We start from the raw sequence: 16,746 nt of genomic DNA on the forward strand, positions 1-16,746 counted from the left end.
ATGAGAGGTTTCTCTGATCTCCACCGTTGGGGCGAGGCTGCGACTGTGTAATACAGCCATTGCCCCGCTCCTGACAATAAGTGTGTGCGCGCGGTCAGCATGAGGTTATGCGGCCGGCACTAATGAGCGGCAGAGCATGCACTGAAGACATAGAACATGGGGGTGTTTTGTAGTGCGCCCACCACGTTCTGTCTTCAATGCCGCCCTGTGGCGTAACTATAGGGGTCGCAATTGCGACCGGCCCCCGAAGCCAAGGGCGCCTATGGCCCCCCCGCACCACATCAATGAAAAGTTACTATAGCAAATGGGGCCTATGTAATAAACTACACGAGCCCCCGTTACTATAGTGACTGACAGTACTTACATTCCTCCTTCCGGAGCACAGCGGCAGTCCTGATGTCACAGCGCTATGCGCAGCACATGACGTCCCAACACTATGCGCTGCGCACAACATCCCAATCCTGTTTAATATCACTGTATGCTGGAGCTGATGGGTTGGGGTCTGACTCCCGGGGCACCCGCCAAACCGCTCGTATGAGCGCTACTCCCCCTTCATTCCGGTCACTTTCTCACACTGAATCGCCGACACACACGTGTCAACGATTCACAGTGTGAGCAAGTAAGTGAAATGAAGGGGATGCAGCGCTCATACGAACACTGCACCCCCTTCAAAACAGGTGATTGGCGGGTGTCCCGAGAGTCGGACCCCGACCCATCAGCTGTTGATGGCCTATCCTGAGGATAGGCCATCAATGTTTAGGGACTGAACAACCCCTTTTAAGCCTACCATGTGGTAGGCTTAGATACGCGGCCCCAGCAGACAGTAATCTTATAATGTATAAGATTACTGTCTGCTGGACGCTGTATCTAAGCCTACCTTAGGCTTCGATACAGGGTCCAACAAACCATATCACACATGCACATGGGCCCTGTATCTAAGCCTACCATTTGTGTTAGGCTGTGTTCACATCATCGTTTCCCTTCCGTTAAGGGGGTTCCGTCTGAGGTTTGGCATACTGAAACCTCAGCTTCCGTTTCTCTCACCGTTGATCTCCATGGTGACGGAAACGTTGCTAAATGTTTCCGTTTGTCACCGTTGTGACAGGGTTCCGTTGTTTTTGATGCAACCAGTAGCGCAGTCGACTGCGCTATTGATTCCATCAAAACGTCAGAAAAATGTCACAACGGTGAGAGACCGAAACCATTTGCTAGGTTTCTGTCACCGTTGATATCAATGGTGAGGGAAACGGATGCGTTTCAGTTTGCCTTTCCGTTGAGGGGTTACCCGACGGAAACCTCTGACCGTAGGGCAGCGGTGATGTGAACAGGCCCTTACTGTTTTTTTGTGTGTTTAATGTTTTTTTAAATGTTCGGTCGTTGGACTACGTTGGATTCGAAGACTACTTCGATGACGGCTTTTTTTTTTATTAATCAAATGGTAATGAGTGTTGTGTGTTTTTTTTTTTATTTCAATAAACCTGTTTTTTCTATGACTTTGTATTTTTTTTTTAAACTTTATTACTACTGCCTTATTAATAGCTGCTGGCTGATTGACAGAGTCCATTACTAAGGCGGGGCTTCGTGTTAGCCGGAGCAGGGGCTAACACTAACCCCATTATTAGCCTAGTACCCACCACCACCAGGGGTGCCAGGAAGTGCCTGGTACGATCCAGTGGCGGTCGGGCACTGGGCGGCCGCAGGCTGGTATTATTAGACTGGGAAAGGACAAACACAGTGGCCCTTCCCACCCTGGCAGTGCTAGCCTGCTGCTGCTATGTTGTATCTGGCTGGTTATGAAAACATTTTCTAGCGACACATGCCCTTTAAGGAAGTATGTTCTTGGTGAATAGCGCCATACAATATGTCCCTGATTTATAATAGGTTTAATTTCGGAATAATTTTCTACCTGTATCAGAATTCTTTCTTTTCTTCTTCTTTTCTTTTCTTTTCTTCTTCTTTTCTTTTTCTTTTCTTTTTCTTTTCTTCTTCTTTTCTTTTTCTTTTCTTCTTCTTTTCTTTTTCTTTTCTTCTTCTTTTCTTTTTCTTTTCTTCTTCTTTTCTTTTTCTTTTCTTCTTCTTTTCTTTTTCTTTTCTTCTTCTTTTCTTTTCTTTTCTTTTCTTCTTCTTTTCTTTCTGATGAACCTTTTTGTACTATATATTTTCGAAATGTAATCTTTTATTGTGTTTTTTTTTTTTTTTGTTTTTTTTAAAATATATATATATATATATAATAGCATTTTATAGTCAAATGCGATGTGGTGTTTTTTTTTATTCCAGATTATGAGAGGATTGAACTGCAGGCAACATTGTTTGTTGGAAAGTCCTACTGGGAGTGGCAAAAGTTTAGCGTTATTGTGCTCTGCTCTTGCATGGCAGCAGTCCCAGTATGGTAAGTAATTGCATTTATTCTTTATTTTACTTATGATGACCAGGGATGGCGACCCGTGCGAAATTATCTGACCCGGCCCATCATGAAAAAGTGTCCCCACACAGTATAATGCCCCTTTAGTGCCCTCCATAAAATAATACATTATAACCCCTTCAAGGACACCGTATTTTGTCTTCCAATTGTCTTCCAATTGTGCCCACACAGTATAATGCCCCCATGTAGTACCCCCCACACAGTATAATGCCCCCCTCCCCTCCCCTGGCTGCCACACACAGCCTCCCTTTTAGATAGTGCCCCCTACTGTAGATTGTGCCATACAGGCTCCCTGTAGACAGTGCCATGATCCCCCACCTCCTCCTTGTAGATCATGCCATACAGCCCCCCACCTCCCCCTTGTAGACAGTGCCCCAAACAAAATTGTACTCACCTAGGCCCCGTTTACACGATGAACTGAGCTGCCTCACGACTGGTTCCTTGCGTAGGCCGGCGTGATCCTGTAGTTTAGTACAGAGTTTCCAAAACTTTTCGGACTCGAGACACCACTGGAAAAATTTAATTTCCTCAGGGCACCCCTACCAAAGTTTGTTTTTTTTTTGCATTTTTTTAAGCCGTTGAGGCTAATTCAAAATACGCAGCCCCCTTGTAGGTAGGGCCGCACAGCCCCCTTGTAGGTAAGGCCGCACAGCCCCCTTGTAGGTAGGGCCGCACAGCCCCCTTGTAGGTAGGGCCGCACAGCCACCCTTGTAGGTAGCGCCGCACATCCCACAGCCACCCTTGTAGGTAGCGCCGCACATCCCACAGCCCCCTTGTAGGTAGCGCCGCACATCCCACAGCCCCCTTGTAGGTAGCGCCGCACATCCCACAGCGCCCTTGTAGGTAGCGCCGCACATCCCACAGCACCCTTGTAGGTAGCGCCACTAGCTCCCTGAAGGAGCGGAATCCCCCCTGTGGCCGGAGATTTCGCTCCTGGAGCGCTCCGCCTACTATACCAGAGCAGAGAGGTATACCACCAATATAGCACTGTATATATGGACAGTGACATCAGGAGCAACTCCTGAAGCGGAATTCCCATCCGCAGCGTTGCCAACACTATGACCGGGGATTCCACTCCAGGAGAACCCACTGTTGTCTGTCTCCATTTATGGACAGTGATGTCACTGGCTTCTGGAGTGAAATCCCCGGTCACAGCTTAGGCAACGCTGTGGACGGGGATTCCGCTTCAGGAGTTGCCCCTGATGTCACTGTCCATATATGAACAGAGACATCAAGCGCTCCGTCCAGGAGCGGAATCCCCAGCCACACGGGGATTCCGCTCTTTCAGGGAGCTACAATAGCGCTAGTAGATAGCAGAGCAGGAAGATACATCTCTGCTCTGCTATAGTGGTGTTGCTGCCTGGCGGAAAGGCGGCTGCTGAGTTGCTGGGCCCGGGCGCTTCTGAAACAAGCAGGGAAAGGGAGTCAGCGCAGTGCCCCCTTCCACCTGCTGGAGTGATGCGCCCTGTGCAATGGCACAGGTCGCACACCCTTAAGGCCGGCCTTGATTATGACCCACATTTATTATTGAGTTTACATCACTGTTTTATGTAAATTGCACAATTGTTTAAAACATTTTAAATGGCAAACACAACTGCCATTTTTTAGGAGCAGTTCTCGCCAACTTCCCTCCCCCAAAACACTGGCGTAAGTTACGCCATTACTATTAAATGTGGGCTATTGTGTGACAAGATCGACTTCTGCAGCCTTTTTAACATACAGTATAAGGCCTCATGCAGACGAACGTATTTTTTTCCTAGTGTAAATACGGGTCCTTTGTTACACGTATTCGACCCGTATTCCACCAGTATTTACGGACTCGTTTTCTATGCAAAATTGCATTGTGCTAATCGGCAGCCCCTTCTCTCTATCAGTGGTGGATAGAGAGAAGGGGCAGCCATTTCGGGCAGAGTTTCCGCAGTGGAACGCAGCGATTGTAAGTAAAAGAAGTTCATACGTACCCCGGCCGTTGTCTTGGTGACGCGTCCCTCTTTTGACATCCAGTCCGACCTCCCTGGATGACGCGGCAGTCCATGTGACCTGTGATTGGCCTGTGATTGGCTGCAGCGGTCACATGGGATGAAACGTCATCCCGGGAGGTCGGACTGGAGGAAGAAGCAGGTAAGTTAACTTTTAATACTTTTAACTCCAGCGGTAGTCACTGTCCCGGGTGCTGAGAGTTACTGCCGATCAGTTATTTACTGACGTCGCTTAGCAACGCTCCCGTAATTACGGGAGCCCTATAGACTTCTATGGGCCTGCCCGTGCCGTAATTGCGGCCTGAAATAGGACATGTTCTATATTTTTAAAACGGCCCGGGCGCCTTCCCGTAAGCAAACGGGAAGGTACCCGTGGCCAATAAAAGTCTATGGGCCCGTAATTACGAGCCGTAATTACGTCACGTAATTTTGGGCGTTTTTACGTTCGTGTGCATGAGGCCTTAGGAAATGTTTTTTATTTTTAACGTTTCAAATCCTATTCCAGTGTCAGTCCTTACAGTGTGCATATTGTCATCTGCTGGCCACATTGTCAAGCTGCAGTATTGTGAGATCAGACTTGGTTCGGACTTCAGACTTGGTTCCAACTCGACCTGGCATGTGTGTGGCCAAGTCGTACTTGGGTGGCCAGATCAGTGACGGCAGATGTTTATTTCTAGACCCTTGTGATTGTTGGGTGTTGGCTGAGGGTGAAAATATTTATCTTATCTCCAGTGAAACCTTAATTTTCAGGCTTTGCATGGAGATTAGCTTTACATTGTATATCTTTTAACACCATTTATATTTAGATAATATGTAGTCACTTTGTAAATACTTTGCATTGATCCTGAGTTATTGCTGGTATTCTAGTCCAGAACTGCATTTACAATATTTCTGCTTGTCATTTGAAATGACAACAAGTTGACAAGACTTGACTAAAGGGGTTTTCCTATCTCGGATGATAATTGCACATCCACAGGATTTGCCATAATTTTCTGATAGATGCAGGTCCTACCTCTGGGCCCCACACCTATCTGTAGAATAGGGCCCCCGTCCTACTTTATGCTGCTGGACACCGAGATGACCAGCTTTTTCAGAAACGGCTAAACCCGTTTTGCTGCGCTGTTTCCAGAGCTCCCGTAGCAAACTGAACTGTTTCTAAAACTTGGTACCTATGGAAACAGTGTAACTCACTGTGTTACGCTATTTACAGAACTCCTATTCACTTCTATTGGACTTATGGAAACAGTGTAGAAAAACACGCTCGGCTGTTTCCGAAAAAAAAACAGCCACTCATATCCTGTTGATATGATATAAATGCCCGAGGTGGGAATACGCCTTTAACCAGTTAGCTCAATTTACTGTACCTCCCCATCATTTGACTTGTAACTAGTGAAAACATGTTCTCGGGAGTAATGAATCATAACTCCCTATTTGACAGAATACATGGCGGCATATCCATGACGCATAAGACTGAACTTGCTTTTGTGCCAGAGAAAAGAGTGGGGGCAGCGCTGTGCACAGCTTCCATTACAAGGCTTTGCACAAGCATATGATTCATAAGGTCCTTGCGCTGATATCCAGAGAAACTACCTCTTCCATGTTCCTCGGGGTCGTGCCAGTGGCTGCTGGCAGCATACTAGTTATATTTTACATGGGACTTCTTTTTCCAGTTGTGACGTAGTTTTTTGCCACAATTATTAAAACTGCGTCAAATCCGCAATGTTTTTGACGTGGTTTACAAAGTTGGAGCAGGAACATACGAATGTCTCGTTGCAGGTAGTGACAGCAGAAGTAGAGCTGGATGCACAAATAGCAACAGGTGGCTGTGACATACATTGAAATGTTGCTGCAGGAAAAACTATCCGCAAATAAGAGAGTGTTAAAATGTTGCAGTCACACAGCGGTTTTGTGAAAATCACAGCAAGGACATGACAAGTGTATATTACTGTGGTTCACCATCAAGAACAACTTTTCAGAGAGCGATTTGTAGAAAAGCTCCTCAATTGACTTCTCATCTGGCGGGGGAGCAGAGAAACTGTGACTTTTCTAGGTAGTGGCAGAAAATGTTAGTAGTTTTTCTACGGATTCAAAGATTGCACAATAAATTGGTCCACATGTAATCGCTAAGTGAATAGAGATAGTTTGCTTAAGGAGGATCTGTCACTAGTTTAGTAATGCCCAATCGCCTAGCTAATCTAATTGGCGCCGCCACATTGATAATGCTAGTTTAAATTGTGTCCCAAAAATTTTATCATTTTAAAAGTTATGAGCTTATTTCTAAATATGTAAATGAGCCTGTACTAGACAAGTGAGTGTCACCGCCAGCGAGTCTCCTGATGTGGAGCTTCCTCACAGCCTCTGACGCTGTCCTATCAGCATGAAACTGCTTCACACAGTGTGAGAGACTGAGGCTGGAGGGAAGGGGGATCACTTCAAATAGCCATATCTCCGGCTGTGGACTACCTAGAACAGTCTTGGTGGCATATGAAAGAAGAGATTCTAATCCGTGATAGCTGTGAAACAACTAGGGATATCACAAGTTGAAAACCGTCAGGAATGGAAGCTGTATATTATATGATCATGATGTGTTACTGGGAAGGGAAGAGGACAACTGGGCGTGTTTTTTACTTTTTGGCCAAGTGGGCGTTGTGGAGAGAAGTGTATGACGCTGACCAATCAGTGACCAATCTGCGTCATACACTTCTCTCCATTCATTTACACAGCACTAGCAATATAGCTATATCGCTATATGCTGCCACATAAACACGGTATAACGTTACTGCAGTGTCCGGACAATGAATATACATTACCTCCAGCCGGGACGTGATGTCTATTCAGAATCCTGACCCCTCAGTAACGTTTGTGTGAGATTTACAGCAAGGCACGCGTAATCTCGTTTTAAATGGCATGTTACAGCGTAATCTCGCGAGATTACGCTTGCCTTGCTGTAAATATCACAGAAACGTTAGCGAAGGGTCAGGATTCTGAATACACATCCCGTCCTGGCTTGAGGTAATGTATATTCACTGTCAGGACACTTCAGTAACGTTACTGTGTGTTTATGTGGCTGCACATAGTGATGTAATAAGATTACTATATGCTGTGTAAATGAATGGTCGCTGATTGCTGATTGGTCGCTGATTGGTCAGCGTCATACACTCCTCTGTACTCCGCCCACTTGGTCATATAGTAAAACACGCCCAGTTGTCCATTGAGAAACTCATTAGCATAAAGCTAATATAGGTCATAACTCCGTCAAAAATGAAGGGAGGAAACCTCCAGCTCACCAGTTAAGTGCGTCTCCTGACTCTCCGCTCGGATTCCCGCTACGGCTGGCGGTATATAATGGAAAAAACAGAGGAAGTAATCCAGCGCTGAGTCCAGTTGTAAGTTAAAAAGGAAGTGTTGTTCCCATCTTTATTGGAGTAATATAATTAAAAATCGTAGGGAGACGCAGTCCCAGAAAAATTGTGAGTAGGCGGTGTGCCCTGGCCTACGCGTTTCGAGCAGCTCCTGTGCTCTTAATCATGGCAAAGAAGTGTGAGGACAACCGCCGTCTTGTCTGCTTAATAAGCGTAACCAATGAGTACGCAAGAAAAACAGGTGAATGATTAACCCTAACTGCTGATTAACTTCTCAGGTGAGATACCCCTGTATATGGACAAGATGCGAGAAGTGTATATTATGCATAGAGAAGAAAACCCTCTCTATGAACCCGTACGGTTAATACATCGGATAGTAAGAAAATACAGAAATGATAACTGTATTAAAACCAGTTCAGGGATACTGAAAGCTACGGCATGTGGTATACTGGGTTAGATAGTAAGTATAGCAGTCAAGACGACTTAGTCCCCACAGTCTTCACAACGTATATCACAGATGTTATCAATACGATATACCAAATTTAAAAACAACAACACATATTATTGGTTTAGCTCAGTTAGAAGTATTACATCCTCCAACAAATATATATAAGGTGTTGGAATATATAATATGAGCATCCAAAAACATATCGAAAATACAATTAAAAAAGAAAACGGGAATATGGTTCCCGATAAAGTAAAAATATGAATTTTTTTTCCCTGTCCAACCCATACGTGGGTCATGTCCACTGGTATGGCAGATACATCGACGACCTCCTATTTATTTGGGAGGGTGATGTGTCTGCCATACCAGAGTTCATGGCCTTCATAAATGATAATGATCTCAACCTTAGGTTTACATATGTTACCAGTGACACAACCATCAATTTTTTGGACATCAAATTTGTTTCCAAAAATGGCTCAAAGGTGTGCACAGAAATTTATCACAAACCCATATCGGGGAATACGATACTACACGCCACTAGTTGTCATCCCAAGCACACCATTTCGGCAATACCCGTGGGCGAGCTGACAAGGGCCAAGAGGAATTTCAGTACACAGTTGGGATACATTAAAGAGGAATCCAGGATATGTCGCAGACTTACAGCCCGTGGGTATAGGAATTGGACACTGGAAAGGGCCAAAACCATCGTCAAAGATAAGGATAGGGATAGTCTCCTGTCCACCGAACGTAATACAGACACTACAAGCTCTAGCACAGTAGACACTAATATACCAACTCTGGTACTTCAATACAGCAATCAATTTAATCTTATTAAAAACATGGTACTCAAGTACATTCCTTTGCTGTATGAAGATACTAAATTAGAAGAGGTATTGAGAAGTGGATGTCGTGTAGTATCACGGAGACCTCCAACCCTTGGGAACATGCTAGCCCCCTCTTTATTGACAACTAGTCTCCCCAAACCCACATGGTTAACCCACAAAGGGTACTTTAAATGTGGAACACATCCATGTAAGGTCTGTAACTTTTCCAAGATTACCAAGGAGTTTTCTAATTCCTCAGGCAGCATCAATTTTCCAATAAAATCGTACATTAACTGCAACAGCAATAATGTCGTTTATGTTATAGAATGCACTATTTGCAAGCTAAAGTACGTGGGGTGTACTATTAGGAAATTCAAACTCCGGGTTTTAGAACATCTAAGTTATATCAGGAACCCCAATTTTTTGAACATCTCAAATATCTCTAGACACTTTATTTCACAACATAATCGTTGCGTCAACTCATTTTGCTGCTATGCAGTGGAAAAAGTTAGAGGTACTATAAGAGGGGGGAATATCAGACAACGCCTGTTAACAAGGGAGGCCTTTTGGATTTACAATCTGGAGACACGATTCCCACAGGGTTTGAATGTTAAGAAGGAACTCATGTTTGATTACTAAAATCATAAGTTACACACAAGTATTGATTTTTATCCCCACAGGATAACGTGAGATTAACAACTATATGTTCTTCCCCAGGGGAAGATTATTCATTATGGAGCTATATTGCGGCTCATCAATATTTTTAGTACCACCAATTGTGAACACAACATTTGTCATGAGATGGGCTTTTTCTTTCAATATCCCTCTGGCATTCTCGTTAACACAAGTGGGCACATTATTTTGATGTTCACCCACTCCAACTCAGGGGACTCAATCAAGCGATCTAGACCCTATAGATATTCACCACATACAATATTTATAGTGATAGTTCTAAACATATCCAGTACCATCTAGTATAGAGAGAGAGATCGGCATTATAAACTATTGGATTAGATATTTGTGGATATACCCGATTTATTACAGTTTACCATCACTTTCAGCACCACACATTGAGGACAGCGACATTGGTTACGGAACCCTCTCTCTCCGAATATCCATTTGATATTCGTGTTGAGACGAACGGGCATAATACTGTGACCGTTAATTATTCCTTTTAAGGGGACCTAATCAAGGGTTTAAATCTCTTGAGGTATTTTCCTTATATAATGTTTTATTGTGACATGTTAGATCATTTTCAGCACCATCTAGCATGGACAGTGACATTTGCAATTTAAAATATCGGCCCAATACTGTGTGGTAATACTTGAATTATTGGAACTTATTATAATCTGATTGTTCCTGGGGATTATATATTATAATTTAAAATGCACTCACTGATAAGATTATTTTCCAGAAATAAATTATCTGATATGACATGGTAGATGGTTACGTAGGGTATACTCAATATTCCTCACTACTAACATTTATTAGGAGGTCCCTCCTGTATTGAACAAAGTACTCAAAATATATTCAGCACCACACATTTTGAACAGCACCATTAGTCATATGGGTTATATATGAAATTCTTTGATAGATTATATTAATGTCAGTTTCATCTAGTTGGACAGGGACAACCATGACATTTAGATGTCCGAGCAACATTCCCCGTGAGGAGTATTCTTCCCGTGAGTTGTAATCCGAAATTATTGAATACAAGATCTATTGTAGAATGAATTCTATTTATTTAATGATATTTACATCTACAGTTACATTTCATCAAAGGTGGCTAACATTTACTCATGTTTCATTCTCTTGTTTTATATATTGTAGAATTTTATTGTACAAAAACAGGTCCTCATGCATTGATATTCTGGGCACGCATTTTCAGGTTGCATTCTGTCTTGCTTATAGATAAGTCATGGGCATCGTGCTTTTTCCTCTCTTTGAGAATCAGTTCATATCTCCAGCAATGTTTTGTTGCGAATGTTGTCACACACCTAGAGATAAAGTATATTATACATAAGTACATAATGTCAAGCAAATATGGCACCCAATGAGGGTTCTCCGACATTGTTTGATGTCATATAGATTTTCCAGAAGAATCTTTAGGAATAATCTTCTTTAATGTAGACTTAGAAAACATGTCTCTTTTTTGAAATAAATCAATATAGGAAACATTGAGGATGATTCTGTATACATTCAGAGCAAAACGCATGAATATTCTATACATCCATTCAGACCTTATTTTTTCTGTTCAACCGATTCCAACATAAGACTCATGTAAATAGATATAACTTTTCGGGATCATGAGATGAACTGAAGTATACTTACAACATGCAATTATTATGATTATATAGTTTACATAACTTTACCTAGGTCATATTTGTGAAAATCGATTCATATTTTTACTTTATCGGGAACCATATTCCCGTTTTCTTTTTTAATTGTATTTTCGATATGTTTTTGGATGCTCATATTATATATTCCAACACCTTATATATATTTGTTGGAGGATGTAATACTTCTAACTGAGCTAAACCAATAATATGTGTTGTTGTTTTTAAATTTGGTATATCGTATTGATAACATCTGTGATATACGTTGTGAGGACTGTGGGGACTAAGTCGTCTTGACTGCTATACTTACTATCTAACCCAGTATACCACATGCCGTAGCTTTGAGTATCCCTGAACTGGTTTTAATACAGTTATCATTTCTGTATTTTCTTACTATCCGATGTATTAACCGTACGGGTTCATAGAGAGGGTTTTCTACTCTATGCATAATATACACTTCTCGCATCTTGTCCATATACAGGGGTATCTCACCTGAGAAGTTAATCAGCAGTTAGGGTTAATCATTCACCTGTTTTTCTTGCGTACTCATTGGTTACGCTTATTAAGCAGACAAGACGGCGGTTGTCCTCACACTTCTTTGCCATGATTAAGAGCACAGGAGCTGCTCGAAACGCGTAGGCCAGGGCACACCGCCTACTCACAATTTTTCTGGGACTGCGTCTCCCTACGATTTTTAATTATATTACTCCAATAAAGATGGGAACAACGCTTCCTTTTTAACTTACAACTGGACTCAGCGCTGGATTACTTCCTCTGTTTTTTCCGTCAAAAATGATTGTTTTTCTAAATAAAAAACACTGCTGTAATCGACATTACAGTGCCGATCACAAGATAGGCCACTTATAATGGGGGGACAGAGCCTCTTTAAGAGCAAAAGGCACACAGACAGACAAAGCATGTAAAGGCAGCTGAGTATTCACCTGGCTTATTTGGGGAGAACCCACCCTCGTATAACACCCAGAAGTTTGGGGTCCTGGATGAGCTCGGCTTCCTTTGTCTATCCAATGTTTTTTATTAGCCTGTCGGTTTCTAATTTTCCCATACACAGCCCATGGCAAATCCTCAGGTTCTAGAAATTTCAAGACTACCCAATTTTAATTCGTATCTCTTCTTGCGCATGTGTGCTCTGAGCATTATGGGACTGCCCCGCTACATCTTTGCAACAACAATAACTCCTTTAACCAACAAAAATTAACTCCTTGCTTACATTAGTAAATTAATTTAAAGTGTCACCCACACTGAACTTACCCTTAGGCTACATTCACACGAGCGTATCAGATTCACGCGCGTGAAAAACGCGCGTGAATCTGGTCCGTTATGCATAAGAGTGCTTTGTGAGTGGCATGCGTTATTCACGCACTCGCAAAGCACATTTTTAATTATTTTCAATTAAATTGATGCGCAAATGACGGACAGCACACGTGATTTTCACGCACCCATTGACTTCAATGGGCGATAGGTGCGTGAAAAACGCACCAATATAGGGCATGCAGTGAGTTTTTTTTACGCAACGGACACACGCTGCGTGAAAACTCCTGCATGTGTGAACGGCTCCTTTGAAATCAATGGGTCCGTGTGCTCCGTATGACTTCCCTGCGCTGCACACGGACGTTATTCACGTTTGTCTGAATGAGCCCTTAAAGGCAAGTTTTGAGTTGTCATTTTTTTTTCCGTCTTCGCGGTTTCTTAAATTTACTAGGTTACTTGTGTGATATTTTATGACCGCTTTGGGGATTACGCGTGTAGGCATCCACCAATTGAGAGGACCTTGCATCCTGAGTTGTGTTCCTGTAGTGGAGGCGGGGGGGGGGGGGGGGGGGTCTTACTGTGACTTGAACCAAACAGACCCAACACATGCTAAAACTCAAGAGCTGTTGGGAAACATCTGAGATTACATACTCACCTCTCTGCCTTTAAGTTCAATCACATCATAAACAGAAGAATGTCACCCTTTTATTGGCACATTGGGGTTTGATATTTTGTTCTGTACGCTTATCAAATTCTCTACATTTAACCATTTCAGAACACCAGTATATTTTTGGTGCGAATAATTCTTGCATGACACGTGTATGACGGGCAAATACTGTGTATATTACCAGAATATTATTACAATCATTATCAAAACATCAACGTTTAGTCCACAAACTGCCATGACGGATTATGAGATGGATTGCCATAGCCATACGTTGGTAGAGTTTGAGCAGTTGGCATTTCATGTATTCAACGGTCACTTAAACCATGTAGCTGAAGTAGTGAATATATATATATATATATACTATACTCTCTTCCACCGCCCCACACAATAGACCTTTTCTAATAAACAACAATTGTTCATTCTGGCCAATGACTTCATCAGACATTCACTGTAGGCAGGGACTGTTCTCATATACAGTAAATATCTATTATTTTATGTACATAGTTAAGGAGCCCTATATATTCGCCAGATAACAAAATCCATAGGAACCCCAGCGTCACTGACATACTGACTCATTAACAAGCCTATCACTTGTGCTAATAGAAAGTAAATTCTGTTTCTATTTTTCTAAGTTTCTATTCACTGACGGCAAGACGAGATCATAGGCGAAATTACTTTAACTCTACATCCAATAATCCAGAAAGTCTGATAATCCAGCACTCGTCTCCTACACAGAAACTGCAATAAAATGTGGAATTTTACAAGACTAAAAGCAGAAAACTCACACAAGAGGATAAATAATAAAGTTATTGCAGCAGTTTTTGTGTTAATCTTTTATTTGGGGCTTTATGCCTGAAGGTGCTTTACACTTTCATGCGTGTTTCTATTGCTGTCTGATAATCCGGCACCTGTTCAGTCCCATTAATCCGGATGAAAGAATTTTACTGGGGGATTAGATTTGTTTTACATTAGTCTGGGTATATTCTTTGACAATATAATGTGGTTAATTGTAAGAGAATGTCTGATTTGTTGAAGTTTATGATGCTAAAAAAATATATATTTGTGTATTTCTATTGTAGGAAAGCCTGTCGATGAAGGTGCAAATGAAAAAGAATGGAAAAAGGAAGAATCTTCACATTGCAGCTGCACATGTCATTCTCAGGATCCCCATACAAGTGTTGCATCCACTTCCACTGATAAAGCTGGCTCATCTCTAAGTGGTAATGGAATTTAATTCCTCTTCTGTTAATGCACGACTGGTTGACATTGAGTGATTTTATAAACTACTTGCTTTTTTTTTTGCTTTTTTCTAATGTTCACATACCGTAGGTATAGCATTTAGTAATTTGAGTTTGGACATTACTTATATCGAACATGACAATAATGTTAATTCACTTTTTTTTTTTTTTTTGCTTATATAAAATATGTGTAAACTTTTACAGTGCTCGGGACACATTCTTGCAGGAAGAATGTAGATACAATATTATTGGTACGTTAGAAAGTTTATATAACATATTTATATAGCGAATGCCCAACAGTTTTATTGCAAGTAGCGGTAAAATTCCCAACATTTTAGGTCTCCAATGACAATTATAAATGACAGTGATAGTATACTAAGGTATAACTCAATGGGCTATAAATTAGAGGGGTGATAGTATACTAAGGTATAACTCAATGGGCTATAAATTAGAGGGGTGATAGTATACTAAGGTATAACTCAATGGGCTATAAATTAGAGGGGTGATAGTATACTAAGGTATAACTCAATGGGCTATAAATTAGAGGGGTGATAGTATACTAAGGTATAACTCAATGGGCTATAAATTAGAGGGGTGATCGTATACGAAGGTATAACTCAATGGGCTATAAATTAGGGGGGTGATAGTATACTAAGGTATAACTCAATGGGCTATAAATTAGAGGGGTGATAGTATACTAAGGTATAACTCAATGGGCTATAAGTTAGAGGGGTGATAGTATACTAAGGTATAACTCAATGGCCTATAAATTAGAGGGGTGATAGTATACTAAGGTATAACTCAATGGGCTATAAATTAGAGGGGTGATAGTATACTAAGGTATAACTCAATGGGCTATAAATTAGAGGGGTGATCGTATACGAAGGTATAACTCAATGGGCTATAAATTAGGGGGGTGATAGTATACTAAGGTATAACTCAATGGGCTATAAATTAGAGGGGTGATAGTATACTAAGGTATAACTCAATGGGCTATAAATTAGAGGGGTGATAGTATACTAAGGTATAACTCAATGGGCTATAAATTAGAGGGGTGATAGTATACTAAGGTATAACTCAATGGGCTATAAATTAGAGGGGTGATAGTATACTAAGGTATAACTCAATGGGCTATAAATTAGAGGGGTGATCGTATACGAAGGTATAACTCAATGGGCTATAAATTAGGGGGGTGATAGTATACTAAGGTATAACTCAATGGGCTATAAATTAGAGGGGTGATAGTATACTAAGGTATAACTCAATGGGCTATAAGTTAGAGGGGTGATAGTATACTAAGGTATAACTCAATGGCCTATAAATTAGAGGGGTGATAGTATACTAAGGTATAACTCAATGGGCTATAAATTAGAGGGGTGATAGTATACTAAGGTATAACTCAATGGGCTATAAGTTAGAGGGTTGATAGTATACTAAGGTATAACTCAATGGCCTATAAATTAGAGGGGTGATAGTATACTAAGGTATAACTCAATGGGCTATAAGTTAGAGGGGTGATAGTATACTAAGGTATAACTCAATGGCCTATAAATTAGAGGGGTGATAGTATACTAAGGTATAACTCAATGGGCTATAAATTAGAGGGGTGATAGTATACTAAGGTATAACTCAATGGGCTATAAATTAGAGGGGTGATAGTATACTAAGGTATAACTCAATGGGCTATAAATTAGAGGGGTGATAGTATACTAAGGTATAACTCAATGGGCTATAAGTTAGAGGGGTGATAGTATACTAAGGTATAACTCAATGGCCTATAAATTAGAGGGGTGATAGTATACTAAGGTATAACTCAATGGGCTATAAATTAGAGGGGTGATAGTATACTAAGGTATAACTCAATGGGCTATAAATTAGAGGGGTGATAGTATACTAAGGTATAACTCAATGGGCTATAAATTAGAGGGGTGATAGTATACTAAGGTATAACTCAATGGGCTATAAATTAGAGGGGTGATAGTATACTAAGGTATAACTCAATGGCCTATAAATTAGAGGGGCTGTCCGGGACATTTAAAAGGCTTTCTGCAAAATAAGTGTACTTACCTGGTAAATCCTCTGCTGCATCAGCGCCGCTACTCCTGTGGTTTCCGCCAGTCTGTTTACTTTTATAGGAAGTGAAGACGTTCTATTTCATCCATGTGACTGCTGCAGTCATTCCCTGGCCTCAGCGGTGAGAAAAG

At 41.5% G+C, this 16,746-nt stretch overlaps 1 protein-coding gene across 1 annotated transcript in view; it reads left to right on the top strand.

Moving 5' to 3' along the window:
- The window catches only part of BRIP1 (BRCA1 interacting DNA helicase 1), a 290,696-nt gene that overhangs the window by 19,185 nt on the left and 254,765 nt on the right, over positions 1-16,746 (top strand). Inside the window, exons 3-4 of the mRNA XM_075852992.1 lie at positions 2,278-2,389; positions 14,384-14,524. Of these exons, the coding sequence (XP_075709107.1) occupies positions 2,278-2,389; positions 14,384-14,524 (253 nt within the window). The remainder of the gene's footprint in view (positions 1-2,277; positions 2,390-14,383; positions 14,525-16,746) is intronic.

This window comes from Rhinoderma darwinii, chromosome 2, assembly GCF_050947455.1.
Source record: "Rhinoderma darwinii isolate aRhiDar2 chromosome 2, aRhiDar2.hap1, whole genome shotgun sequence".
NCBI lineage: Eukaryota > Metazoa > Chordata > Amphibia > Anura > Rhinodermatidae > Rhinoderma > Rhinoderma darwinii.